The following is a 27,880-nucleotide window of genomic DNA, read 5'->3' as shown; positions in this document are numbered from 1 at the left end:
GCCAGCTGGAGCTCTGCAGGCTGCGGCTTCAGGCTGCCGGCTGCCGCGGGCCAGCAAAGCAGAACGCTCCCCTCTGGCGAGAGTCCACGCTGCGCCCGGCGCTGAAGCCCCGGGCGCGTCTCCGGGAAAGGCCGTGCCGATCCTGATTGTTAGGACACGGGGGAGGCGACCTGGAAAAAGTTGCCTCTCCATGGAGGACGCGGCCGAAACGGTTTCCCCCTCCACACCACCCCCCCCCCCACAAAACACACAAAGAAACACTAAAAACATACTTTAAGACATACTAAAAAAAAAAAAAAGGTTGAAAAAACTAACACGCTGCTGACAGAGCTGCCGCCAGTGCAGCGCCCCCACCGACCACCAACCCATTCTTTCATCATATGTCAGTCCCACCATCCCGGAAATTAAACTGGGGAACCTACACTGCACTCCCTCAATAGCAATAATGTCACAACTCACTAATGTGAGATGTCACTAATGTCACAAGAGTTGTGAATCTGTGGAATTCTCTACCACAGAAGGCAGTAGAGGCCGATTCACTGGATGCATTCAGAAGAGAGTTAGATGGAGTTCTTAGGGCTAGCGGAATCAAGGGATATGGGGAGAAAGCAGGAACTGATTGTGGATGATCAGCCATGATCATATTGAATGAGGCTGGCTCGACGGGTCGAATGGCCTAATCCTGCACCTATTTCTATGCTTATAATCTTTACCCACAATGTGTTTTGGATTGCTGTGCCAATTTCACAGAAGTTGCTGCTTCTCTTTCGCAGTCCTGGTCTGCCCCCACCCTAAATCGTTGCCCTTTATCGTTTCAGGTTGCACAAGAAAAGGTCAAACAGCAAGGGGCCGGGACCTGTGCCTGACGTTAAAGGTTCGCCGTCCAACAGTTCAGTCAACAGTCTGAGTAGCTACATCAGCAACACCTCCAAGCGCTCTCAGCACTCTCAGCACTTCGGCAGCTGCAGCGGCTGGCAGGAGCCCGTCGGTACGTGTCCGGGGAGGGCAGTGCGGGGCTTGGAAGCAGGGCACCGGCACATTTCTTTAGTCGGGGTGATGAATCAGTGGAATTCATTGCCGCTGAAAGCTGTGTAGGCCAAGTCAGTGGATATTTTTAAGGTAGAGATAGTAGTAAAATTATTGATTAGTACAGAGGTTACGGGGTGAACACATGAGAATAGAGTTAGGAGCGAGAGATAGTTCAGCCATGATGGAATGTCGGAGTAGATTTGATGGGCCGAATGTCCTGATTCTTTTATCACTCATGACCTTTTGACGGCAGCGCTCTTAAAGCCTTAACCCTTCCCTCCAACAGACTGTTTAAGGGCTTCTCCTTGTTTTAAAGTACCGCGATCATTGGTGCATATAGGAGACTCGTGCTGCAGTATCTCAGTTTTAGTCGGAAACAAGCCCTTTGGCCCACCGAGTCCGCGCTGACCAGCGATCATCGCACAGCTGCAGTGAGACTTTGCCCATCCCGCCTGTGTGTGGTAACACACGGTTCAGTTACTGGGGAGCGCTGGGTCGGGGTCTGATGGCCCCTGATGGTGGGAGGTGACCGACACCGCAGTTACTGAGAAGCGAGGGATTATAACCATATAACCATATAACAATTACAGCACGGAAACAGGCCATCTCGACCCTTCTAGTCCGTGCCGAACACGTATTCTCCCCTAGTCCCATATACCTGCGCTCAGACCATAACCCTCCATTCCTTTCCCGTCCATATAACTATCCAATTTATTTTTAAATTATAAAAACGAACCTGCCTCCACCACCTTCCCTGGAAGCTCATTCCACACAGCCACCACTCTCTGAGTAAAGAAGTTCCCCCTCATGTTACCCCTAAACTTCTGTCCCTTCATTCTCAAGTCATGTCCCCTTGTTTGAATCTTCCCTACTCTCAGTGGGAAAAGCTTATCCACGTCAACTCTGTCTATCCATCTCATCATTTTAAATACATCTATCAAGTCCCCCCTTAACCTTCTGCGCTCCAAAGAATAAAGCCCTAACTTGTTCAACCTTTCTCTGTAACTTAGTTGCTGAAACCCAGGCAACATTCTAGTAAATCTCCTCTGTACTCTCTCTATTTTGTTGACATCCTTCCTATAATTAGGCGACCAAAATTGTACCCCATACTCCAGAATTGGCCTCACCAATGCCTTGTACAATTTTAACATTACATCCCAACTTCTATACTCAATGCTCTGATTTATAAAGGCTAGCACACCAAAAGCTTTCTTTACCACCCTATCTACATGAGATTCCACTTTCAGGGAACTGTGCACAGTTATTCCCAGATCCCTCTGTTCACCTGCATTCTTCAATTCCCTACCATTTACCATGTACGTCCTATTTTGATTTGTCCTGCCAAGATGTAGCACCTCACACTTATCAGCATTAAACTCCATCTGCCATCTTTCAGTCCACTCTTCCAACTGGCATAAATCTCTCTGTAGACTTTGAAAATCTACTTCATTATCCACAACCCCACCTATCTTAGTATCATCTGCATACTTACTAATCCAATTTACCACACCATCATCCAGATCATTGATGTACATGACAAACAACAGTGGACCCAACACAGATCCCTGTGGCACCCCACTAGTCACTGGCCTCCAACCTGACAAACAACCATCCACCATTACTCTTTGGCATCTCCCATTCAGCCACTGTTGAATCCATCTTGCTACTCCACCATTAATACCCAACCATTGAACCTTCTTAACCAACCTTCCATGAGGAACCTTGTCATAGGCCTTACTGGTCCATATATACAACATCCACTGCTTTACCCTCATCAATTTCCCGAGTAACCTCTTCAAAAAATTCAAGAAGATTAGTCAAACATGACCTTCCAGGCACAAATCCATGTTGACTGTTCCTAATCAGACCCTGTTTATCCAGATGCTTATATATATTATCTCTAAGTATCCTTTCCATTAATTTGCCCACCACTGACATCAAACTAACAGGTCTATAATTGCTAGGTTTACTCTTAGACCCCTTTTAAAACAATGGAACAACATGTGCAGTATGCCAATCCTCCGGCACTATTCCCGTTTCTAATGACATTTGAAATATTTCTGTCATAGCCCCTGCTATTTCTACACTAACTTCCCTCAATGTCCTAGGGAATATCCTGTCCGGACCTGGAGACTTATCCACTTTTATATTTTTCAAAAGTGTCAGTACTTCCTCTTCTTTGAATCTCATAGTTTCCATAGCTACTCTACTTGTTTCCCTTACCTCACATAATTCAATATCCTTCTCCTTGGTGAATACCGAAGAAAAGAAATTGTTCAATATCTCCCCCATCTCTTTTGGCTCTGCAGATAGCTGTCCACTCTGACTCTCTAATGGACCAATTTTATCCCTCGTTATCCTTTTGCTCTTAATATAGCTGTAGAAACCCTTTGGGTTTACTTTCACCTTACTTGCCAAAGCAACCTCATATCTTCTTTTAGCTTTTCTAATTTCTTTCTTAATATTATTTTTACATTCTTTATACTCCTCAAGCACCTCATTTACTCCATGCTGCCTATAATTATTGTAGATCTGCCTCTTTTTCCGAACCACGTGTCCAATTTCCCTTGAAAACCAGGGCTCTTTCCGATTTTTACTATTTCCTTTCAACCGAACAGGGACATAAAGATTATACTTTCCTTTATAGGAATGAACAGCAGATGCCTGTTTACACTAAAGATAGACACAAAATGCTGGAGTAACTCAGCGGGACAGGCAGCATAAGGTCGTAAGTGATAGGACCAGAATTAGTCCATGCAGAATACGTCCCATCAAGTCTACTCTGCCATTCAATCATGGCTGATCTATCTTTCCCTCTTAGTCCCATTCTCCTGACTCCTCCCCATAACCCCTGACACCCGTACTAATCAAGAATCTATCTATCTCTGCATTAACAATATCCACTGACTTGGCCTCCAAGGCCTTCTGTGGCAAAGAATTCACAACCCTCCGACTAAAGACATTCCTCGTTATCTCCTTCCTAAAGGAGTGTTGTTTAATTTTGAGGCTATGAACTCTAGACCTGGACTCTTCCACAAGTGGAAACATCCTCTCCACATCCAGGTGGAACGTTCATCATCTCACATCCCACGTCCCTCATCCTGAACAGCTTACGTGCGGCACGTTGCACTAACGGGAGAGAGAGGACACACTGGCGGGGGCTGGAACAGAGGCTTTAGGGATTTAATATTGAATGAAATTGGGCAGTGGGGCAGCTGAGCGGGCACTTATTGCGGTGGGTTGATGAGTGGGTGGGAGGTGTTACTAGGGTAGGTGGGTGAGTGGAAGATGTTACTAGGTGTGGACAGGGTGGGTGGGAGATGTTACTAGGGTGGGGCAGATGGATGGGGGCAGTTACTAGGGCATGGACAAGGTGGGTTGCTGAGTGGCGGATGTAACCAGGGTGGGGACAAGGTGGGTGGGAGGGTGGTAGATGTTGGGTGTGGGCACTGGGTGAATTGGGGATGTTGCTAAGGTGTGGACAGGATGGGTGAGTGGAGGATGTTGAGGGTGTGGGGGGAGTTAGTGGGAGAGTGGAGGATGTTGGGGGTGTGGGTGAGTGGAGGATGTTGGTGGTGTGGGGGGTTTGTGGGTGAGTGGAGGGTGTTGGGGGTGTGGGTGAGTGGAGGATGTTGGTGGTGTGGGGGGGTTTGTGGGTGAGTGGAGGGTGTTGGGGGTGTGGGTGAGTGGAGGGGGGGGGTGTGGGGGGGGTTTGTGGGTGAGTGGAGGGTGTTGGGGGTGTGGGTGAGTGGAGGGGGTGGTGTGGGGGGGGGTTTGTGGGTGAGTGGAGGGTGTTGGGGGTGTGGGTGAGTGGAGGGGGGGGGGTGTGGGGGGGGGGTTGTGGGGGAGTGGAGGATGTTCGGGATGGGGGTGAACATCCCATTGCTGGGGAAGGGTGAGGTTGAGTGGGCTATAACAAGGCACGGGTGTCGGGACATGGGGTGGGTACATATTGTATGCTGTTACGGGGAACGGGGTGAGGGACGTAAGCGGGCTGATGGTGGGGAGGGTAAATGGAGCGGGTGGGGTGTGAGGATCTGTTACTGGGGCAGGTGAGGGGCCTTGGTAATTACCAGTCATCCCCCCCCCCCCTCGGTCACTCCTTCCCCCAGTGACTGATCTCCCTCCCCGGAAATTGCACTGCTGCTACTGTATATACATATATATATTTACTGTTCCATTATTCTGTGTTCCCACTTCTGGGTGAGATACTAACTGCATTTCGTTGTCTCTGTACTTGTACACTGCACAATGACAATAAAGTGTTTGTATCTTTGAATTTGAATCTGAAACATTGGGCCACGTGGCCCTTTGAACATTGTAAACCTTGAGAGAGAAGTTTGCTTTGTTGACATCTTGCTCTTTTCCACCCCCCAGGTTTGGCCTACTCTGAATCATTCTCTCCCCTTGCCAAGCTGTGGGGCTGGATCTCGCTACTGTCTCCAGGTACCTGCATTACTAATCTTCTCTCTTCTGTGCTCCATGGCCCCAAAACTCTGCTCCAGTCAACCAGTGCCCTGCTGATACTGGACCTAGTGGTGAGGTAGAGTCCGCTGCTCCTTCCTTAAACTCCCAGGGTTTGCACAAGGCCTGGTCCCCAGTGCTCTGTTGTTGGTGCAGCCTAGGACCACAGTCAGTGCGGGAGGAAGCTGCCTTTCAGCTTGGTACTCCAGTGTGTTCCCTCGGCCTGACTGGGTCACTCACTGAGATGAGTGGTGAGTTGCCGAGAGGTCCATAGAGTCAAGGGACGACTGACTGTCAATGCTCGGTTATTCGACCCCGACTGAAGTCATGTTGTAACACCTGAGGGAGGCCTGGTTTGTGCTCCAGGGTCACTGGGGCGATGGAAGAATAGGATCTCCTTTAGATTTCCCCAGCTGTGTGGCACCGAGGTTGCTTTTGAAATGTAGTTTAACATGGAGGACCGCGGCCAAGCTCGCACATAGCATTGTGGTGAAGAGCAGACGCCATTGCTCAATAAATATACATTTCTCTAACTTTCACTATACTGTCACTCCCCCTCCTTAGTCATTGTACTAGTTTCACTGTCGTCCTGGTGAGTTTCATTGTCTGTATAATTCGTTAACACCAAGCCCACAGACAACTAACAATGGACTGTTTCCTTCATCATCGTTACTTTTTTGCATATTGTTCATTCATTTGTTCCATATCTCTCTACATCACAGTCTATATCGCTTGGTTCCCTTTTACCTGACATCAGTCTGAAGAAGGGTCTCGACCCGAAACGTCACCTATTCCTTTTCTCCAGAGATGCTGTCTGTCTCGCTGAGTTACTCCAGCTTTTTGTGTCTATCTTTGCTAATGTTGGTTGTGGGATAACAGACAATAAGTGCAGGAGTAGGCCATTTGGCCCTTTGAACCAGCACCGCCATTCAATGTGATCATGGCTGATCATCCCCAAAGTACCCCATTCCTGCCTTATCCCCATATTCCCTGACTGCTATTTTTAAGAGGCCTATCTTGCTCTCTCTTGTGGGTTTTTTTTTTTTGTTTTGTTTATTTTATTAGAAGTTAATACAGTACAAAACAATACAGTGGCACCTAATTTTAGGTGCCAACTATGTCATACCGTAATCCATTCTATGTACAACCTCTAGTTTTATGTTATGAGAAGGAAGTAAGCAAGACAAGAAAAAGAAAACAATAGAAAGGGGAAAGAGTGGAAAAATAGATGGTAGAGGATAGAAAAACGTGAAGTGTGTATATAAAAAATAAAAAAAATAAAATAAAAAAGAGAAAGTGGAAAGTAGAAATAGAAGAGAAGGCCCCTTAAAAGAGAATTTTTCAAATCTATATTCGGAGATGTAAATCTATCCACGTCATGAACTGAAATCAGCAATCCTTATGGTACCGTGTGCCTTCGATATTCCAGCATCTGCAGTTCCTTTTTGAACACTTTGTCTACTCCACTGCGATATCTCCTCAAGGTATGCCTACTTTGAAGAAGTTCTCCTCCTCTATCCGGAGACAGTTTCACAACCTCCTCTGAAGAAGGGTTTCGGCCCGAAACGTCGCCTATTTCCTTCGCTCCATAGATGCTGCTGCACCCGCTGAGTTTCCCCAGCAATTTTGTGTACCTTCGATATTCCAGCATCTGCAGTTCCTTCTTGAATCCTTATGGTACCGCTGCATCACATGATTCCAAAAAGTCGATGAAAGGAGACCAACTCCTTAAGAATTGGTCATATTTATCTATTAGTCGGAGTCTCATTTCTTCAAGGCGTGCTATGTCCATCATATTCCTAATCCACATTTTAACAGTTGGTATGGTTGTATTTTTCCAAAATTTAAGTATCAATTTCTTTCCAATTATTAACCCATAATTTAAAAAAACATTTTGGTCTTTATTTAAATTGGTATCTTCTCCTGTTATTCCAAATATAATCCATTCCATGTTGGGTTCTATTCTTGACTTGAAGAGCTTTGTAAATATATCAAATATATCGCTCCAAAATTTATTCAACTTTGTACATCCTACAAATGAATGTGTTATATTAGCGTTTTGAAACAAACATTTATCGCATCTGGGAGAGACGTTTGGATAAAATTTATTCAACCTCGTTTTTGAATAATATAGTCTATGTAATAATTTGAATTGAATTAAATTATGTCTTGTATTAATAGAACAGTTATGTGTATTCATCAAATACTTTTCCCATCTATCCTTCGAGATCTTTATCATTAGCTCATGTTCCCAATCTTCCCTTAGTGCTTCTGTTGAGGGTGATTCTCTATATAATATATTATTATAAAAGTATGATATTAATTTTTGTGAATCAGCCTTAATATTCATTGCTTCTTCTAAAGGGTCTAAAATTATAGTTTTAAATCTATGTGTATATTTCTTCATAAAGTCACATACCTGTATATATTTAAAATATTGATTATCCTTCAATTTAAATTTTAATTTTAATTGTTGAAATGATAACCCAGTTTACTCAATTCATACATATCCCCTACTTTCCTAATCCCCAGTCTATCCCATTGTTGATATGTGTTGTCGATGAGAGAAGGTTTGAATGCGGGGTTGTTGAATGCGGGGTTAGTACTGATAAATGATTTAATTTCAAGGATACTTTTATTTGTTTCCAAATTCTTATTATATTGTGAATAATTGGGTTCTTCTTATATATTATACTATTCAATTTTATCGGTGAGAGCAGGATTCGGCCTTTGTTATTGAACAACACATTCTTGCCAGATAAGCCTGTCTGGTAACCGTCTGAATGTCTAGTGTCTAGTTCTAGTGTCTTAATTGAAACAGAAAAAACAAAGTTCCACAGATAAAATGTCTATGTTCCTCCTTGAATTTTGTTTAAAATCTCCTGGGCGTATTTGCAAGCAGAGTCCGGGTCCGTGAATGAGCGTTGCTTGGCATTAAACGTAATTAGCATTTTCGCTGGATAGATCACGCCATAACGAACTTCAGAATGTCCATATAAAATACTGCTTGCCCTTTTAAACTTACGTCTTTTTGCCAAAATTTCCCGAGGGTAATCCCTGTAGAATCTTACGATATTATCAGCAAATATAAGATTTTCTCCATAGGTTATCTTCTTTAATAGTTTCCAAAGTTGAAATATCCAGGAACTTTACAATAATTTGCCTTGGTTTAGCATTATCATGTTTTTGGAAGCGTCCCACTCGATGAGCCAGATCTATCTTTGGTTTTTCTGGAAGTTTGAAAACATCTTTAAGTAGATTAGTAATAAAATCACGCATTTGAAGGCCGTGTTCAGCACCCTCTTTAACTCCTACTATTCTCAAATTTTGCCTCCTTGACCTGGCCTCTAAATCTTGACATTTCTCATTCAGTTTATTCGTAAGCTCCCAATTCGTATCGTGTTGTTTTTTCAGCCCTTGTATTTCTTGGCTCATCTGTTCCATTTCACCATCCATCTCTTCCATCAATTTTTCCGAGTCTGTTAATTGCTTCAGCAGGGTGTCATGTTTATTGTTATATTCTCTCTGCATATTTTCCAATTCTTTCGCAGTCCTGGACTCCAAATCTTTAAACTGCTGGTTCAGGGCTACATAAAGCTCTTTTACTTCGCCGCAGCTATTATCAATTTTCTTAGAAAGATTGCCCTCCATAGTGGAGAAGTTGTTCTAAATTGTAGAATTCATTTTGGCAAATTGCTTCTGAAGATCTTTAGTAATGTCTTTAAGAATATTAGCTCTTTGGAGCTGGAAACTGATTGTAGTCTTCTTGGGTCCTCTCTGACCTCTTCTCTTTCTCATCTAGTTTTTACGATAAGATCGTTTTAAATCCCAAATCCACCGGTACCGTTTGATGGAGTCAGTACCCTCGACGTTCAGCAAACATGATAAGATTTTTTAACCCGATCCTGGCATGGGAGTTGACTTTAAACACGATTTGTCTGGAGGAGAGCTCAGTGCAGCTGCCTTCACTGCTTCATAGCAGCCACCGGCAGTTGCTCTCTCTTGAAAGCATCCAGAGAACCTGCCTCCACCGCCCTCTGAGGCAGAGAATTCCACAGACTCACCACACTCTGTGAGAAAACGTGTTTCCTCGTCTCTGTTCTAAATGGCTTACTCCTTATTCTTGAGCTTTGGCCCCTGGTTCTGGACTCCCCCAACATCGGGAACATGTTTCCTGCCTCTAGCGTGTCTAAGCCCTTAACAATCTTATATGTTTCAATGAGATACCCTCTCATCCTTCTCAACTCCAGAGTGTACAAGCCCAGCTGCTCCATTCTCTCAGCACATGACAGTCCCACTATCCCAGGAATTAACCTTGTAAACCTACGCTGCACTCCCTCAATAGCAAGAATGTCCTTCCTCAAATTAGGAGACCAAAACTGCACACAATACTCCAGGTGTGGTCTCACTAGGGCTCTGTCCAACTGCAGAAGGACCTCTTTTCTCCTAGATTTGATTCCTCTTGTTATAAAGGATAAGATTGACTGGGACAGGGGGGGGGGGGCTGCTGTCCATTCACAACCCTCTCTGTTTATTTAGTCTGGACACTTCTCTCTGTTTATTTAGTCTGGACACTTAAGGAGGCCATTCGTCCCGTCGTGGCCTCTGGAGTACCCCCATCAGTGCTGTTGTCCCCTTGATATCCCTGCGACCTATTTTTTCTTGGGTGCCCTATAGGTCCCCTGGGTTCTCCTGCCACCTACGGTGGACTTTCTGTGGCGGTCCCTGCAGGGGAGAAGGTCTCTCAGCCTGACGTGGTTTCACAGTATCAGTGGGTTCCGTGTGGGAGAGTCTGAGCTCTCTCCATTTCCACTGATGGGAAGCATCGGGGACCAACGTTGTCTAATGTTGTGTTGCTGTCTCTTTCAGAAAAAGCTTTGTCCCTGGTGTACTGGTGGTTGGGCACAGCCTTGTACCAGTTAACAACGGCTATCTCCTTGATCGATGTCTTTACTCCTTTCAGGTATGTGATCAGGGGATCCACAGACTCCCTTCCTCCACCTGGTCAACTGAAGCAGAGTCACCTATCCCTGCTGCCTCCTCCATCTCCTCCCCACCTCTGTACTGAACACACCCTCCCACAGGACACCCAGTCACACTGAACCCTGATAAACTCACCACAGAACAGTCCACTCTCACTGGTACAGGTAAACTCGCCGTAGAATAGCCCATTCTCACTGTACCCGACAATGCCTTACAACGCTTTCAGCGGCAGAGACTCAGATTCCATCCTGACTACGGGTGGTGTGGGGAAGGTTAGTGTTCAGAGGTGACATTACAGACGGATCGTCTAGTGAGGCTATATGGGTGGAATTGAGGAACAAGAAAGGGATGATCACCTTGTTGGGGGGGTACTACAGACCCCCAAATAATCAACGGGAATGAGAAAAGAACAAATGTACCGTGAGATTGCAGACGCAGCAGGTCAAATAGGTTGTTGTAGAAGTGCATTTTAACTTTCCCAATATAGACTGGAAAAATCATAGCGTGAAGGATTTAAATGGGGTGCAATTCCTCGAAAGTGTTCAGGAGAGTTTTCTTAAGCAGTATGTGGAGGCCCCCACACGTGAGAGAGCAACACTGGATCTAGCATTAGGAAATTGGGAAAGGCAAGTTAATGTAGTGTGTGTGGAGGAGCCTTTTGGGTCCAGTGACTACAGTTCGATTAGGTTTAAGATAGTTATGTATGGGGACGGAGAGGGTCCACGTGTTAAAATGAACAACTGGGTTAAGGCCAACTTTGAGGGCATGAGAGAAAATCTTGCTCAAGTTGACTGGAGCATGTTATTTGAGGGGAAAAGTGGAATGTTTTAAGTGTGCTGACGAAAGCTCAGGATATGTATGCCCCCGTATAGAGTGAAGGGCAAAGCAAGCAAACGTAAGGAAGCTTGGCTGACGAGGGAAATTGAGGCGTTGGTCAAAAACAAGAAGGATGCATAGGACAGGTATAGGCAGCTGGTGGGATCAAGTCCATCCCTGGAGGAGTTTGAGGAACTAAGGAGTAAACTGAAAAAGGTGATCAGAAGGGCAAAAAGGGGCCAGGAGATAGCTGTGGTGGGTAGCAACAATCCCAAAAGAATTTATAAATCCGTAAGGGGGAAAAGAGTAACCAGAGAGAGAGTGGGACCTCTCAGGAATCAAAGCAGCCACATCTGTGTGGAACTACAGGAGGTCCTCAATGAATATTTCTCCTCTGTATTTACCGAGGAGAAAGACGGTAGGACGGAAGGTAGACAAAATTGCTGGAGAAACTCAGCGGGTGAGGCAGCATCTATGCAGCGAAGGAACAGGTGACCTATCGGGTCGAAACCCTTCTTCAGACTGATGTGGTGGGGGGGGGGGGGGGGGGAAGAAGAAAGGAAGAGGCGGAGACAGTGGGCTGTGGGAGAGCTGGAAAGGGGAGGGGAAGGAGAGAGAAAGCTAGGACTACCTGAAATTGGAGAAGTCAATGTGGGGTGCCCACAATTGGGAGTTTTCCACGCTGGGGTGGAAACTACCGAAATGAAATATGAAGTGCTACTCCTCCAATTTGCTATGGGACTCACTCTGACCATGGAGGAGGCCCAGGACAGAAAGGTCGCATTTGGAATGGGAGGGGAAGTAGAAGTGCTGAGCCACCGGGAGATCAGGTTTGTTAATGCGAACTGTGCGGAGGTGTTGGGCGAAGAGATCGCTAAGCCTGAGCTTGGTCTCACCGATGTAGAGAAGGTGACACCTTGAGCAGTGGATGCAATAGATGAGGTTGGAGGGAGGTGCAGGTGAACCTCTGCCTCACCTGGAAAGACTGCTTAGGTCCTTGGATGGAGTCAAGGCAGAGGTAAAGCAACCAGTGTAGCATTTCCTGCGGTTTCAAGGGAAAGTATCAGGGGACGGGGTTGTTTGGGTGGGAAGGGACAAATTGACCAGGGAGTTATGGAGGGAGCGGTCTCTGCGGCAAGCAGAAAGGGGAGGAGATGAGAAGATGTGGCCAGTTGTGGGATCCCGTTGGAGGTGGCGAAAATGTCGAAGGATTATCTGTTGTATGTGACGGCTGGTAGTGTGGAAGGGACTCTGCCCTTGTTACAAGAGGGGGGATGGGGATTGAGAGCGGAGCTACGGGATATAGAGGAGACCCTGGTGAGAGCCTCATCTACAGTCAAAGAGGGGAACCGCCATTCCCTAAAGAATGAGAACATCTCAGATGCCTTTGTTTGGAACACCTCATCCCGGGTGCAGATGCGGCGTAGTCAGAGGAATTGTGAGTAGGGGATAGAGTCCTTACAGGAAGCAGGGTGGGAAGAAGTGTAGTCCAGATAGCCATGGAAGTCAGTGGGTTTGTAGTAGATGTTGGTCAGTAGTCTGTTACCTGCGATGGAGATAGTGAGGTCTAGAATCGGTAGGGAGATGTCGGAAATGGTCCAGGTGAAATTGAGTGCCGGATGGAAGTTAGTGGTGAAATCGATGAAGTCAGTAAGTTCTGTATGGGTGAAGGAGGTAGCACCAATGCACTCGTCAATGTAGCGGAGGTAGAGTTTGGGGATGGGACCACGGTACGCCTTGAACAAGAAATGTTTGACGCACCCTACAAAGAGGCAGGCATATCTGGGGCCCATGCGCGTGCCCATAACTACGCCTTGGATTTGGAAGAAATGGGAGGAGTCAAAGGAAAAGTTGTTGATGGTAAGGACCAGCTCCACTAGGACTGTAGGACAGAGGAACTTGGAGCCGTCAATGGAAGTGTCTTGCGGGCAGTCAGTGTTACCGTCGAGGAAGTACTGAAGGTACTGTCGTGTTTGAAGGTAGACAAATCACCGGGACCTTATCAGATATATTGCGGGAACCCTGGTTGAAATTGACGAGTCGTCCTTAAATACTGGAGGGGTACTGGAAGACTGGAGAGTGGCAAATATTGTGCCTCTTTTCAAGAAGGGCTGCAGGAAAAATGCTGGTAACTCTTGGCCGGTGTGCATAACATCTGTAGCTGGAAAGTTACTAGAGTATTCTGAGGGATAGGTTATACAGACATTTGAATGGGCAAGGGTTGATTTGGGATAGTCAGCATGGTTTTGTGCGTGGGAGGTCGTGTCTCACAAAGGTATACAAAATCATGAGAGGAATAGATTGGGTAGACGCACAGTTTCTTGCCCAGAGTAGGGGAATCGAGGACCAGAGGACATATGTTCAAGGTGAAAGGGAAAGGATTTAATAGGAATCCGAAAGGTAACGTTTTCACACAAAAGGTGTTGGGTGTATGCAACAAGTTGCCAGAGGAGGTAGTTAAGGTTGAGACTACCCCATCATTTTAACAAACAGTTAGATAGGTACATAAATACGACAGGTTTGGAGGAATATGGACTAAGCGCAGGCAAGTGGGACTAGTGTAGCTGGGACATTGTTGGTCGGTGTGGGCAAGTTGGGCCGAAGGGCCTGTTTCCAAACTGTATCACTCTATGACTCTAGTCTGTATAAGGTAGTGTCAGTGGGCAGGAATCGTTGGTCAGTGCGGATTCAGTGGGCCGAAGGGCTTGTTTCTGTGCTGTGCCTTTAAACTAAACTTAAAAAATGATAACCCATTTATTGTACCCCAGGTAAACGCACCACAGGCCAACCTACTTGTACTACCCCAGATAAACCCACTAGAAACAGAAATAAACATAGAAAAATATGTGCAGAAGGAGGCCATTCGACTCTCTGAGCCATGGACTACAAGATAGCTTGCCCACACTCTACCCCAGATACACCCTCTGATCCTGTACCCTAGGTTGACTAATCTTTGCATCAGTGTCACCATGGCTCTGAGCTTTGGGTGTGTGGAGTGAAGGTCTGTCAGCAGCGTGGGTCCATGGAGGGGTCTGTCCATCTCTTGACCATAATCATTGACCTGATTCTGTCTGTTTGATGGGAGCATTCAATTTGCTTGTAATGTGTGTGTGGGAAGGAACTGGAGATGGTGTTTTAAACTGAAGATAGACACAAGAAGCTAGAGAAACTCAGCGGTTCGGGCGGCGTCTCTGGAGAGAAGGAATGGGTGACATCATCAGACTCCAGAGATGCTGCCCCCACTGAGTTACGGCAGCTTTTTGTGTCCATCTTGCTTGAGACGGGGTTGGGTTCAATAGCCGGCTGACATGTGTGTGTTTCCCCTCCAGGTGTGTCCCTCACGTGAAGAAATGGATGCTGCTGGTGTTGCTGGCATTACTGGGTAAGGACCTGCTCCATTTCTTCATCGATCATTGATGTCTGCAGGACAATATGAAGAGAAAATCTGCACAGAGGGTTCGAGCAGTTGAGGCAAAGAATGAGGAGAAACAGTCAAGTTGAGAGTAAAGGATTAAAGGTGGAGGGAGGGATTGAGGTGTGCCCTGGGCTGTATTTGACAGAACAACGCTGGCCAGTTTATAGTGTAAACTGAGTATCCGGAGCCCACGGTTCTTATTGGAATTAGAGAGTGAGGTCCAAGCAGCTGAATTGAGGTTGTGTTATATTGTACAGGCCCAGTGCCTACAAATGCTCATCACACGTCAACCCACTCATTCCTGGGATCATTCTCGTAAACCTCCTCTGGACTCTCTCCAACACCAGCATATCCTTCTTCAGATGTGGAGCCCAAAACCGCTCACAATACTTCAAATGTGGTCTTATGAAGCCTCAGCGTTACATCTCTGTCTTTTCATTCTATTATCAGGGTGCTTGTATTTGATAATCTCGCTGATCTACCGCGTGCAAAGATGCTAATCTCCAGATTGCTCCCAGTAGCTGGTACAGTGATTGTAGGTGTGGGAAGGGAGTGTGGGTGATGAGTAGGGGAGTGATGGTGTAGGAGGCAGGGCTGTATATTCCTCGGGCACTGGCACTGGTTCTGAGGGCAGGTGACACCTCGAGGCTGGGACCAATCTCCTCGATGGGTTTGTTAATGATGTTTGGACGGGTTGATATGGTTTGGTATGGAAGGAAATTAGAGGCAAGATTTGGGGGGAAGATGGGCAGAACAGGGAACGAGGGCTTGAAGTTAGTGAGTGTTTGGGAGGAAGAGGAAAGAAAGGCTGGAAATTCCAATGGAGGAGTGTGGTTCCACTTGAAGCAAGGATTCCATCGAGGGGTAAATGTCAAAGGCTAGAGGGCATAACTTTCAGGTGAGAGTGGCGACGTTTAAAGGAGACTAGACCAAGTGCAGACCTGTTGGGTCTGTTTCCCCAACGGCGTTTTGCGGGGGGGGGGGGGGGGGGGGGGCTGCGGCATCAAACTCACATTAACCAACCCCCAAACACACAGGTGGGGGGAGGGGGGATGTGAAGAGGGGAGGGAGGGGAGAGGAGGTGGAGGAAACGGGACAGATTTGGGAGGGAAAGGAGAGCGGGGTAGGGGGTGAGAGAGGGGGATGGGGAGAGAGATGTGGGGGAGGGGGAGGAAGGGGAGGTAGGGGAGGAGGGAGGGGGGGGAGAGGGGTGGGGGAGAGAGGGGAAAGGCGTGGGGTAAGGGGATTGAAATGGATGAGTGGGGAGGGAGGGGGGGGGTGGACGGGTTGGAGCGGGCGTGCATGAGTCGAGAGAAGAGAGAAGGGCAGAGAGAGAGGCTGGTACAACAACAAAAATGCTGGATAAACTCAGCGGGTGCAGCAGCATCTATGGACCGAAGGAAAAGGGCAACGTTTTTGGCCGAAACCCCTTCTTCCGGGTTTCGCTCCATAGATGCTGCCGCACCCGCTGAGTTTATCCAGGTTTTTTTATGTCTAACTTCGAGGGAAAGGAGAGCGGGGTAGGGGGTGTGAGATGGGGAGAGAGATGTGGGGGAGGGGGGATGGGGAGGGAGGGGAGGAGGGAGGGATGGGGAGAGGGGTGCGGGGAGAGGGGAAAGAGTGGGGAGGGAGAGTGGAGGGGAAGGGGGAGAGAAGTGGAAGAGTGGGGAGGGAGGAGGAGAGGGGTAGCGGGAATGATGGAAGAGGGACAGAGGGATAGGGGGAAGGGGGTGGGGGGAGAGAGGGAAGGGGGGTGGGGGAGAGAGGGATGGGAGAGGGGTGAGGAGAGGGGGAGGAGAGAGTGGGAGAGAAGTGGTTGAGTGGGGAGGGAGGGGGGTAGAGGGGTAGCGGGAGTGGTAGAAGAGGGACGGGGGAGTGGTGGAAGAGGGACAGAGGGGAAGGGGTGGGGGAGAGAGGGGAAGGGAGTGGAAGAGAGAGGGGTGGGGGAGGGAGAGGCGTCGGGTAAGGGGATAGAAGTGGAAGAGTGGTGAGGGAGGGGTAGGGGGAGTGGTGAAAGAGGGACAGAGGGGTAGGGGTAAGGGGGTGGTGGTAGAGAGGGAAGGGGGGTGGGGGAGAGGGGTGAGGAGAGGGAAACATAGAACCATTGAAATTAATTGCAGGAGTAGGCCATTCGGCCCTTCGAGCCCGCACCACCATTCAATATGATCGTGGCTGATCATCCAACTCAGTAACCTGTACCTGCCTTCTCTCCATACCCCCTGATCCCTTTAGACACAAGGGCCACATCTAACTCCCTCTTAAATACAGCCAATGAACAGGCATCAACTACCTTCTGTGCCAATGAATTCCAGAGATTCACCACTCTGTGTGTGAAAAATGTTTTTCTCATCTCGGTCCTAAAAGATTTACCCCTTATCCTTAAACTGTGACCCCTTGTTCTGGACTTCCCCAACATCTGGAACAATCTTCCTGCATCTAGCCTGTCCAACCCCTTAAGAATTTTGTACGTTTCTATAAGATACCCCCTCAATCTTCTAAATTCTAGCATGTACAAGCCGAGTCTATCCAGTCTTTCGTCGTATGAAATTCCTGACATCCCAAGAATCAGTCTGGTGAACCTTCTCTGTACTCCCTCTATGGCAACAATGTATTTGAGCATTGGGCATTGTGACATCACACGATGGAACGTTCACCATTGGCTGGGGCTCCTGCAAAGGCATATGTAAATTAATCAATTCCGATTGGACATATGTGAGCATTGGGCATTGTGACATCACACGATGGAATGTTCAGCAGGGGCTGAGGCTGGTGCTGGTGCTGCTTCTGTGGGTGAGAAGCCAGTTTAGTTTTGAAATTTTGGGGGGGGGGAAGGATTTGATTAAAAACGTGTACTTAAACACGACAAAATGTAATAAGGTGCGGATACTTAGAAAGAAAAGTGAAATCTCTACCGAAATGGAAAAGATGTTGGCGATTCTGCTTTCCCCCTTATCCTTAAACTTTGACCCCTTGTTCTGGTCTTCCCCAACAACCGGAACAATCTTCCTGCATCTAGCCTGTCCAACCCCTTAAGAATTTAGTACGTTTCTATAAGATACCCCCTCAATCTTCTAAATTCTAGCATGTACAAGCCGAGTCTATCCAGTCTTTCGTCATATGAAAGTCCTGACATCCCAGGAATCAGTCTGGTGAACCTTCTCTGTACTCCCTCTATGGTAACAATGTATTTGAACATTGGGCATTGTGACATCACACATTGGAACGTTCACCAAGTGCTTGTGCTCCTGCAAAGACATATGTAAATGAATCCATTCCGATTGGACATATGTGAGCATTGGGCATTGTGACATCACACGATGGAACGTTCACCAGGGGCTGGTGAAGCTTCTGTGGGTGAGAAGCCAGTTTATTTTTGAAATATTTTGGGGGGGGGGGGGAAGGATTTGAATAAAAACGTGTACTTAAACACGACGAAATGTAATGAGGAGCGGATACTTAGAAAGAAAAGTGAAATCTCTACCGAAATGGAAAAGATGTCGGCGATTCTGCGTCCGGTTTCGGAGTTGCAGGGAATCAATGGAAGAAATGCGGCCGGAAGCCGTACATGTAAATTGATCCATTCCGATTGGACGTCTGCGAGCGTCGGGCATTGCGATTGGACTTCTGCGAGCATCGGGCATTGTGACATCGCACGGCGGGAACGAATCGAAAGGCAGAAAGGCAGCCGGACGGATGTCGGACGGATGGGGCGAGAGTTTTAATATATAACTAGACCAAGTGCAGACCCGTTGGGTCTGTTTCCCCAACGGCGTTTTGCGGGGGGGGGGTGGGTGTGAGAAGAGGGGAGGGAGGGGAGAGGTGGAGGAGGAAACGGGATAGATTTGGGAGGGAAAGGAGAGCGGGGTAGGGGGTGAGATGGGGAGAGAGATGTGGGGGAGGGGGGATGGGGAAGATGGGGAGGAGGGAGGGAGGGAGGGGTGGGGGAGAGGGGAAAGAGTGGGGAGCGAGAGTGGAGGGGAAGGGGGAGAGAAGTGGAAGAGTGTGGAGGGAGGAGGAGAGGATTAGGGGGAGTGATGGAAGAGGGACAGAGGGATAGGGGGTGGAGGGGAGAGGGAAGGGGGTGGGATAGAGAGGGAAGGGGGTGGGGGAGAGAGGGATTGGAGAGGGAGAGGGGTGAGGAGCGGGAGAGGGGGAGGAGAGAAGTGGAAGAGTGGGGAGGGAGGGAGGGGTAGAGGGGTAGCAGGAGTGGAGGAAGAGAGACGGGGGAGTGGTGGAAGAGGGACAGAGAGGTAGGGGAAGGGGTGGGGGAGAGAGGGGAAGGGAGGGGAAGAGAGAGGGGTGAGGGTGGGAGAGGCGTGGGGTAAGGGGATAGAAGTGGATGAGTGGGAAGGGAGGGGTAGGGGGAGTGGTGAAAGAGGGACAGAGGGGTAGGGGGAAGGGGGTGGTGGTAGAGAGGGAAGGGGGGTGGGGGAGAGAGGAATTGGGTGGGAGAGGGAGGGGGGTGAGGAGAGGGAAACATAGAAGCATAGAAATTAAGTGCAGGAGTAGGCCATTCGGCCCTTCGAGCCTGCACCGCCATTCAATATGATCATGGCTGATCATCCAACTCAGTATCCTGTACCTGCCTTCTCTCCATACCCCCTGATCCCTTTAGCCACAAGGGCCACATCTAACTCCCTCTTAAATATAGCCAATGAACTGGCTTCAACTACCTTCTGTGGCAGAGAGTTCCAGAGATTCATCACTCTCTGTGTGAAAAATGTTTTCCTCATCTCAGTACTAAAGGATTTCCCCTTTATCTTTAAACTGTGAGCCGCTTGTCCTGGACTTCCCCAACATCGGGAACAATCTTCCTGCATCAGACAAATGCAATTCAGGAATTTTCTATTCACAAGCAAATTCAGAATGACGGTTAGTGAAGAATTCGAACAATCGCGGAGCGTTCAGATGCTGCGCGCACCTCCTGCACCAAAGGGGGGGGGGGGAGCGTGTGTCGTCACACACAAAGATCTTGTTGCGGAGAGCTCCGCTATAAGATCTTTGGTCACATACTAAGCACGCGTTTCCACAAACAGATGAGCGTCTTCTTGAATGGAGAGCGCGTGGCTGCCTCCACAAACAGTCACACACACTGTTGACCTGCCCCTGCAAAAAATATTTTGTGTGGAAGGGGAGGAGGAGGGTGGAGAGGGAGAGGGGGAGGAGGGGGGGGGGTGGAGGAGAGGATGGGGGAGAGAGGTGAAGGGGAGGGGGGGTGGAGGTGTTGGAGCGGGCGTGCATGAGAAGAGAGAAGGGCAGAGAGAGAGAGAGGCTGGTACAACAACAAAAAACCTGGATAAACTCAGCGGGTGCAGCAGCATCTATGGCCCGAAGGAAAAGGGCAACGTTTTTGGCCGAAGCCCCTTCTTCCGGGTTTCGTTCCATAGATGCTGCCTCACCCGCTGAGTTTATCCAGGTTTTTTTATGTCTAACTTCGATTTTCCAGGATCTGTAGTTCCTTCTTAAAGACAGAGACTGTGCACGTTAAGGGAATGAGGAGGGAGAGGGGGAAGAGTGTGGAGGGAGGGAAGAGTGGGATGGGAGGGGAGAGGGGTGGGGGGAGAGAAGGGAAAGAGTGTGGGGGGGGGGGAGGGGGGGACTAAGCTTTAACAGTAAATTAAACATTGTCACTAATGCCAGCGTGTTGTAGAGTAATCCCTGCTGATTTGCTGGAACACAAAGAAGGACCCCATGAATCAAATAAGTCACTTCAGCAGGGACTATGCTTTCTTGCACTATAATCGACCTCGCAGCACTTTCTTCAGGTTTTTTTATGCTTTTCCCACTAAATACAATGAACCAGCTGCAAGTTTCCACGACATTTATTCCACAGATCAACACATCGGAATCTCCAGTAAAACAGGCATCTGTGAAGCTCCCTCAGCCATTTTGTGTGCTAGCCTGAAACAAAGCGCGTGATTGGCCAACTGGCAGACAACTCAATGTTAAACGTGCTTTGATTGGACTAAAAAATTCCCAACATTTTTCCCGTGTTTCTGAGTTTCAGTGGTGATTGTTTTAAATATTTTTACACAATTTGTGAAAATTTCATGTAGTTTGGTGACTTGGGTCACGAAACTGCAGAATAAAGCTCATCGGCCCACAGCCTATTATCTGTACTCCCTCTATGTCAACAATGTATTTGAGCATCGGGCATTGTGACATCACACAATGGAACGTTCACCAGGGGCTGGGGCTGGAGCTGCTTCTGTGGGTGAGAAGCCAGTTTATTTTTGAAATAGTGTGGGGGGGGGGGGGTGATGGATTTGATTAAAAACGTGCACTTAAACACGACGAAATGTAATGAGGAGCAGATACTTTGAAAGAAAAGTGAAATCTCTACCGAAATGGAAAAGATGTCGGCATATCTGCCTTGCCCCTTATCCTTAAACTTTGACCCCTTGTTCTGGTCTTCCCCAACATCCGGAACAATCTTTTTAGCATCTAGCCTGTCCAACCCCTTAAGAATTTTATAAGTTTCTGTAAGATACCTCCTTAATTTTCTAAAATCTAGCGAGTACAAGGCGAATCTATCCAGTTTTTCTTCATATGAAAGTTCTGACATCCCAGGAATCAGTCTGGTGAACCTTCTCTGTACTCCCTCTCTATGGCAACGATGTATTTGAGCATTGGGCATTGTGACATCACACGATGGAACGTTCACCATTGGCTGGGGCTCCTGCATAGGCATATGTAAATGAATCCATTCCGATTGGACATATGTGAACATTGGGCATTGTGACATCACACGATGGAACGTTCAGCAGGGGCTGGTGCTGGTGCTGATTCTATGGGTGAGAAGCCAGTTTAGTTTTGAAATATTGGGGGGGGGGGAAGGATTTGATTAAAAACGTGTACTTAAACACGACGGAATGTAATGAGGAGCAGATACTTAGAAAGAAAAGTGAAATCTCTACCGAAATGGAAAAGACGTCGGCGATTCTGCGTCCGGTTTCGGAGTTGCAGGGAATCAAAGTAAGAAATGCGGCCGGAAGACGTACATGTAAATGGATCCATTCCGATTGGACGTCTGCGAGCGTCGGGCATCGCGATTGGTCGTCTGCGAGCATCGGGCATTGTGACATTGCACGGCGGGAACAAATCGAAAGGCAGAAAGGCAGCCGGACGGATGTCGGACGGATGGGGCGAGAGTTTTATAGAATAACTAGACCAAGTGCAGACCCGTTGGGTCTGTTTCCCCAACAGCGTTTGCGGGGGGGGGTGAGAAGAGGGGAGGGAGGGGAGAGGAGGAGGAGGAAACGGGATAGATCTGGGAGGGAAAGGAGAGCGGGGTAGGGGGTGAGAGATGGGGAGAGAGATGTGGGGGAGGGGGGATGGGGAAGATGGGGAGGAGGGAGGGAGGGGAGAGGGGTGGGGGAGAGAGGGGAAAGAGTGGGGAGGGACAGTGGAGGGGGAAGGGGGAGAGGTGGAAGAGTGGTGAGGGAGGTGGAGAGGGGTAGGGGGAGTGATGGAAGAGGGACAGAGGGGTAGGAGGATGGGGGCGGGTTGAGAGAGGGAAGGGGGTGGCGTAGAGAGGGAAGGGGGGTGGGGGTGAGGGGGATGGGTTGGAGAGGGAGAGGGAAACATAGAACCATTGAAATTAAGTGCAGGAGTAGGCCATTCAGCCCTTCGAGCCTGCACCACCATTCAATATGATCGTGGCTGATCATCCAACTCAGTATCCTGTACCTGCCTTCTCTCCATACCCCCTGATCCCTTTAGCCACAAGGGCCACATATAACTCCCTCTTAAATTCAGCCAATGAACAGGCCTCAACTACCGTCTGTGCCAGTGAATTCCAGAGATTCACCACTCTCTGTGAAAAATGTTTTTCTCATCTCGGTCCTAAAAGATTTACCCCTTATCCTTAAACTGTGACCCCTTGTTCTGGACTTCCCCAACATCTGGTACAATCTTCCTGCATCTAGCCTGTCCAACCCCTTATGAATTTTGTACGTTTCTATAAGATACCCCCTCAATCTTCTAAATTCTAGCATGTACAAGCCGAGTCTATCCAGTCTTTCGTCATATGAAAGTCCTGACATCCCAGTAATCAGTCTGGTGAACCTTCTCTGTACTCCCTCTATGGCAACAATGTATTTGAACATTGGGCATTCTGACATCACACATTGGAACGTTCACCATTGGCTGGGGCTCCTGCAAAGGCATATGTAAATGAATCCATTACGATTGGACATATGTGAACATTGGGCATTGTGACATCACACGTTGGAACGTTCACCAGGGGCTGGGGCTGTTTCTATGGGTGAGAAGCCAGTTTATTTTTGAAATATTTTGGGGGAGGGGAGAAGGATTTGTTTAAAAACGTGCACTTAAACACGACGAAATGTAATGAGGGGCGGATACTTTGAAAGAAAAGTGAAATCTCTACCAAAAATGGAAAAGATGTTGGCTATTCAGCTTTCTCCCTTATCCTTAAACTTTGACCCCTTGTTCTGGTCTTGCCCAACATCCGGAACAATCTTTCTGCATCTAGCCCGTCCAACCCCTTAAGAATTTTATACGTTTCTATAAGATACCCCCTTAATCTTCTAAAATCTAGCGAGTACAAACCGAGTCTATCCAGTTTTTCTTCATATGAAAGTTCTGACATCCCAGGAATCAGTCTGGTGAATCTTCTCTGTACTGTCACTATGGCAACGATGTCTTTGAGCATTGGGCATTGTGACATCACACGATGGAACGTTCACCATTGGCTGGGGCTCCTGCATAGGCATATGTAAATGAATCCATTCCGATTGGACATCTGTGAACATCGGGCATTGTGACATCACACGATGGAACGTTCAGCAGGGGCTGGGGCTGGTGCAGCTTCTGTGGGTGAGAAGCCAGTTTATTTTTGAAATATTGGGGGGGGGGGGGGGAAGGATTTGATTAAAAACGTGTACTTTAACACGACGAAATGTATTGAGGAGCGGATACTTAGAAAGAAAAGTGAAATCTCTACCGAAATGGAAAAGATGTCGGCGATTCTGCGTCCGGTTTCGGAGTTGCAGGGAATCAATGGAAGAAATGCGGTCGGAAGCCGTACATGTAAATGGATCCATTCCGATTGGACGTCTGCGAGCGTCGGGCATCGCGATTGGACGTCTGCGAGCATCGGGCATTGTGACATCGCACGGCGGGAACGAATCAAAAGGCAGAAAGGCAGCCGGACGGATGTCGGACGGATGGGGCGAGAGTTTTATATAATAATAGATAGATAGATAGATAGATAGATAGATAGATAGATAGATATGGCCCCAAAGTTGTTTTTTAAGAGTGGTGGGTGTCTGGAACGTGCTTCCCGGGGTAATGGTGGAAGCAGATGCGATAGTTGATGTTTAAGAATGTTTTAGATTTTAGATAGGCACATGGATATGCAGGGAATGGTGGGAAATGGATCATATGCAGGTGGAGAGTAGTTTAACTTGGCATCATGTTCGACACAGACATTGGGCCGAAGGTCCTGTTCCTGTGCTGTTCTATGTTGGAGAATGATTTGCTTTCACTCTGATTTTGTTCTGAGCTGCTCATTATGGAGAAGGGAGACTGAGGGATGACATTACTAGTTAATGAAACGCTGTAAACTGTGAAAGCGATGATATGTGTAGGAAGGAACTGCAGCTGCTGGTTTAAATCGAAGAAGGGTCTTGACCCGAAACGTCACCCATTCCTTCTCTCTAGAGATGCTGCCTGTCCCGCTGAGCTTATTTCAGCATTTGCGACTATCTTCAGACAGGATGATATGTTAGAAAGTCGTCAATGTCAAATGTAAGATGAAAATGGGCAATTGCTGACTTGTGAGTGCACTGTTGACCCCAAATAGGGTGTGAGAGAGAACAAGTTCATAAGCAAAGTTCCAGCAAGTGTAAATGTGCAAGGACAATGTTATTGGATTTTAATTCCCCGGAGGTGAATCGTGATTAGTTGTAGCTATTCATACGAGGGGGATAATATTGTTACAGTAAACAAATGTGAAATATTGTGTGGGATGTGCAGAGAATAAGGGGAGGCATCAAGGGTCGGTCATTTTAGTCAATGGGTAACTCACCAGGCTCGGATGAAATGTATCCCAGGATGTTGAAGGGAGCCAGGGAAGAAATTATAGATGCTCTGACCGTGATATTTTGAATCTTCCTCACTACAGGAGTAATACAGGAGGATTAGATTACTAACATACGGTTGTTTAAAAAGGGAGCATGGGAGAGCCCAAATAATTACAGGCCAGTTTGCTTAACCTGTGGAGGACAAATTATTGGAATAGATTCTAAATGGTATAAAATTCATTTAGAGGTGAATGTTTTTTAGAACTGAGAGTAAGCATGCAGGTACGGCAGGCAGTGAAGAAAGCTAATGGCATGTTGGCCTTCATAACAAGAGGAGTTGGGTATAGGAGCAAAGAGTTCCTTCTGCATGGGGCCCTAGTTAGACCATACCTGGAGTATTGTGTGCAGTTTTGGTCTCCAAATTTGAGGAAGGACATTCTTGCTAGTGGATGCCAATTATCTGGATGCTTTCAAGAGAGTTAGATAGAGCTCTTAAAGACAGCGGAGTCAGTGGATATGGTGAGAAGGCAGGAATAGGGTACTAATTGTGGATGATCAGCCATAATCATATTGAATGGCGGTGCTGGCTCGAATGGGCTACTCCTGCACCTATTGTCTATTGTCTAAAAGTTGAGTTAAGGAGAGGTCGTCAGGATGGAGTTCTTGCAGGAAGGCTCTGTCTGACTGATGGTTACATTGTTTGAGTTGGTGACAAAGAATTGATAAGGCCAGCATGTTTCATGGAGACTATGGTTTTCAGTGAGGTTTTTGGTAAGGCCCCATTTGACAGGTTGGTTAAAAAGTGAGTGGTCCATTGGAACCAAAATTTGATTTGTGGTAAAAAGCAAAGGTTAATGTGTGGGAAGGAACTGCAGATGCTGGTTTACACTGTAGATAGACACAAAATGCTGGAGTAACTCAGCGGGTCAGACAGCAACTCTGGAGAAAAGAAATAGATGACGTTTTGGGTCGAGACTCTTCTTCAGACTGAGAGTCAGGGGAAAGGGAAATGAGAGTTAGAGGCAGTGATGGAGAGAGATGTAGAACAAATGAAAGAAAGATATGCAAAAAAGTAACAATGATAAAAGAAAGTTAGCTGTTTGTAGGGTGAGAAAGACTACAGACAATGACTCATCAAGTTGACTTTGAAGCTGGTATAACTTGGGTGGGGGAGGGATGGAGAGAGAGGGAATGCAAGGTTTACATCAACTTATAGAAATTAATATTCATACCATTGGGATTTAGGTTGCCCAAGCAACATATGAGATGTTCCTCCAATTTGTGTTTGGCCTCACTCTGAGGACATAAAGGTTAAGTGTGGGAATGGGAAAGGGAATTAAAGTGTTTGGCAACTGGGAGATCAGGTAGGTCCAGGCAGACTGAGCGCAGTGAACGGACTGAGGCGACTGCAAACCTTGAATGTTACTTGCTTCAGTGCAACCTTTCTGCCTCTGCAGGTGTGTTGGCCTCTTGATGTCATCCAGAGGTATCTGGTCTCGTCCTGAGAAGCTGGGCGCGCTGGAAAGCACTCAGGTGAACCCCTGACCGTCCCATCCTCGTGCACTCTCGCTCTTCCTCCTGGAGCCCTCCGCCTCCGCAGGTCATGGCTGCCCGTGAGCAGTCCGGGTGTCTGGGGTTATGGGGAGAAGGCAGGAGAATGGGGTTAGGAGGGAGAGATAGATCAGCCATGATTGAATGGCGGAGTAGATGGGCCGAATGGCTTAATTCTGCTCCTATCACTTATGGCCTTGCCAAGCAAGTTGGCAAACTGGGCTCATGTGGCCCACAGTCCTCTAAACCCTTGGTCAATATTTCTGACCAATTGTCTTTTCAGTGTCAGAAACCAGTGAGTACCTGGTGGATTTTGGCATTCACTGAAACTCTTCCACAGTAGTAGGAGCTTCTAATGCATATTTAAAATTCCATGTGTGGGTTTTAGTAGATTAGAAGTTGTTCATCGTCCTTCCGCTGCCAAGTCTGACTTAATCGGCCATCCTATCAGAATTGGCTGTCCTCCCTGCCAATACACTATAATAGTAAGATAAAACGAGAACTTACCAGTTTGAAGTTTGATCTGTATTTTATGAGGAGTTACGATGAGGGATTACGTGAAAAGCCCACTCAGCACGCATGCGCGCCATACTTCAAAGCAGCGGTGTGGAATCACAGATACAGTTATTGAAGTAAACATAGTAAAGACAAGGAGACATCAGTTTGTGAATTTGACCCATATTATTGAGGGTGGGAGCGGAGGGCACGTAATCCCTCATCGTAACTCCTCATAAAATACAGATCAAACTTCAAACTGGTAAGTTCTCGTTTAATCTTACTATTTTACTTCGGAGTCACGTGAGTGATTCCGTGAAGATTTCAAAGCTCTGTGATTTCAAACTGTGTAACAGTTATTACTACATCACTGCCGAAGTCTTTGAGGGAGGAAGTGTGTTATCGTAATCAACCAATGAATCTGTTTTATGAAAAACAAAAACGGTATTTATTAACAATAACAACAAAAAGAAAATTGCTCCCCTGGGCTTAAATTAAATATTTGCAGACTGTAAAATTGTTTCTGCATATAACACAGGTTTTGCCAACGGCTTGTGATAAAAAGTCCTGAACGTGGTTCCCCTTGCCCATCCTGCTGTAGCCAGGATGTGGTCCATTATTTCAGCCGTTGACGTGGATGCTGCCCTGGTGGAGTGAGATTTATACAATTTAGTGTCAAATCCGGCAGCTTTTAGCACCTGCTTGAGCCATCTCAAAATGGTTTGGCTCGTCACCCGACCATGAGGTTTTTTATGACTGACCCACAAGGCGTTTTCACTCCCTCGAATATTGTTAGTTGTGTCTATATAAGATAGTAGGTGGGTCATGACACATAACCGTGGTTCTGGTGGGTAAGCCCGGAATATCACTTCTGGACTAGGCGTTCCTGGCCTGCTCTGTTTGATCAGTCCCTGGATCATAAACGAGATCTGGTCTGGAGCTGTAATCATGTGGTCCAGTCATAACCGATGTAGACACTGGACCTACTGTGCGGATACAAGTGGCATTAACATGAGCGTTTTGAGTGTCAATTGTTCCAGGCTGAGGGATCTGGCTGGTGGCCATCCCCTGAGGTAAG

General features: G+C 47.3%; 1 protein-coding gene across 1 annotated transcript in view; it reads left to right on the top strand.

The window, feature by feature from the left end:
• The window catches only part of LOC116984428 (SUN domain-containing protein 2-like), a gene marked incomplete at its 5' end in the record, with an annotated part of 55,013 nt that overhangs the window by 4,573 nt on the left and 22,560 nt on the right, over positions 1 to 27,880 (top strand). The window contains 5 exons of the mRNA XM_033038582.1: positions 819 to 988; positions 5,407 to 5,475; positions 10,363 to 10,456; positions 14,622 to 14,657; positions 26,214 to 26,289. Of these exons, the coding sequence (XP_032894473.1) occupies positions 819 to 988; positions 5,407 to 5,475; positions 10,363 to 10,456; positions 14,622 to 14,657; positions 26,214 to 26,289 (445 nt within the window). The remainder of the gene's footprint in view (positions 1 to 818; positions 989 to 5,406; positions 5,476 to 10,362; positions 10,457 to 14,621; positions 14,658 to 26,213; positions 26,290 to 27,880) is intronic.

The sequence above is a fragment of the Amblyraja radiata genome, chromosome 20, assembly GCF_010909765.2.
Source record: "Amblyraja radiata isolate CabotCenter1 chromosome 20, sAmbRad1.1.pri, whole genome shotgun sequence".
NCBI lineage: Eukaryota > Metazoa > Chordata > Chondrichthyes > Rajiformes > Rajidae > Amblyraja > Amblyraja radiata.
Note: the sequence above shows the minus strand (reverse complement) of the source record. Positions and strands in the feature narration are given on the sequence as shown.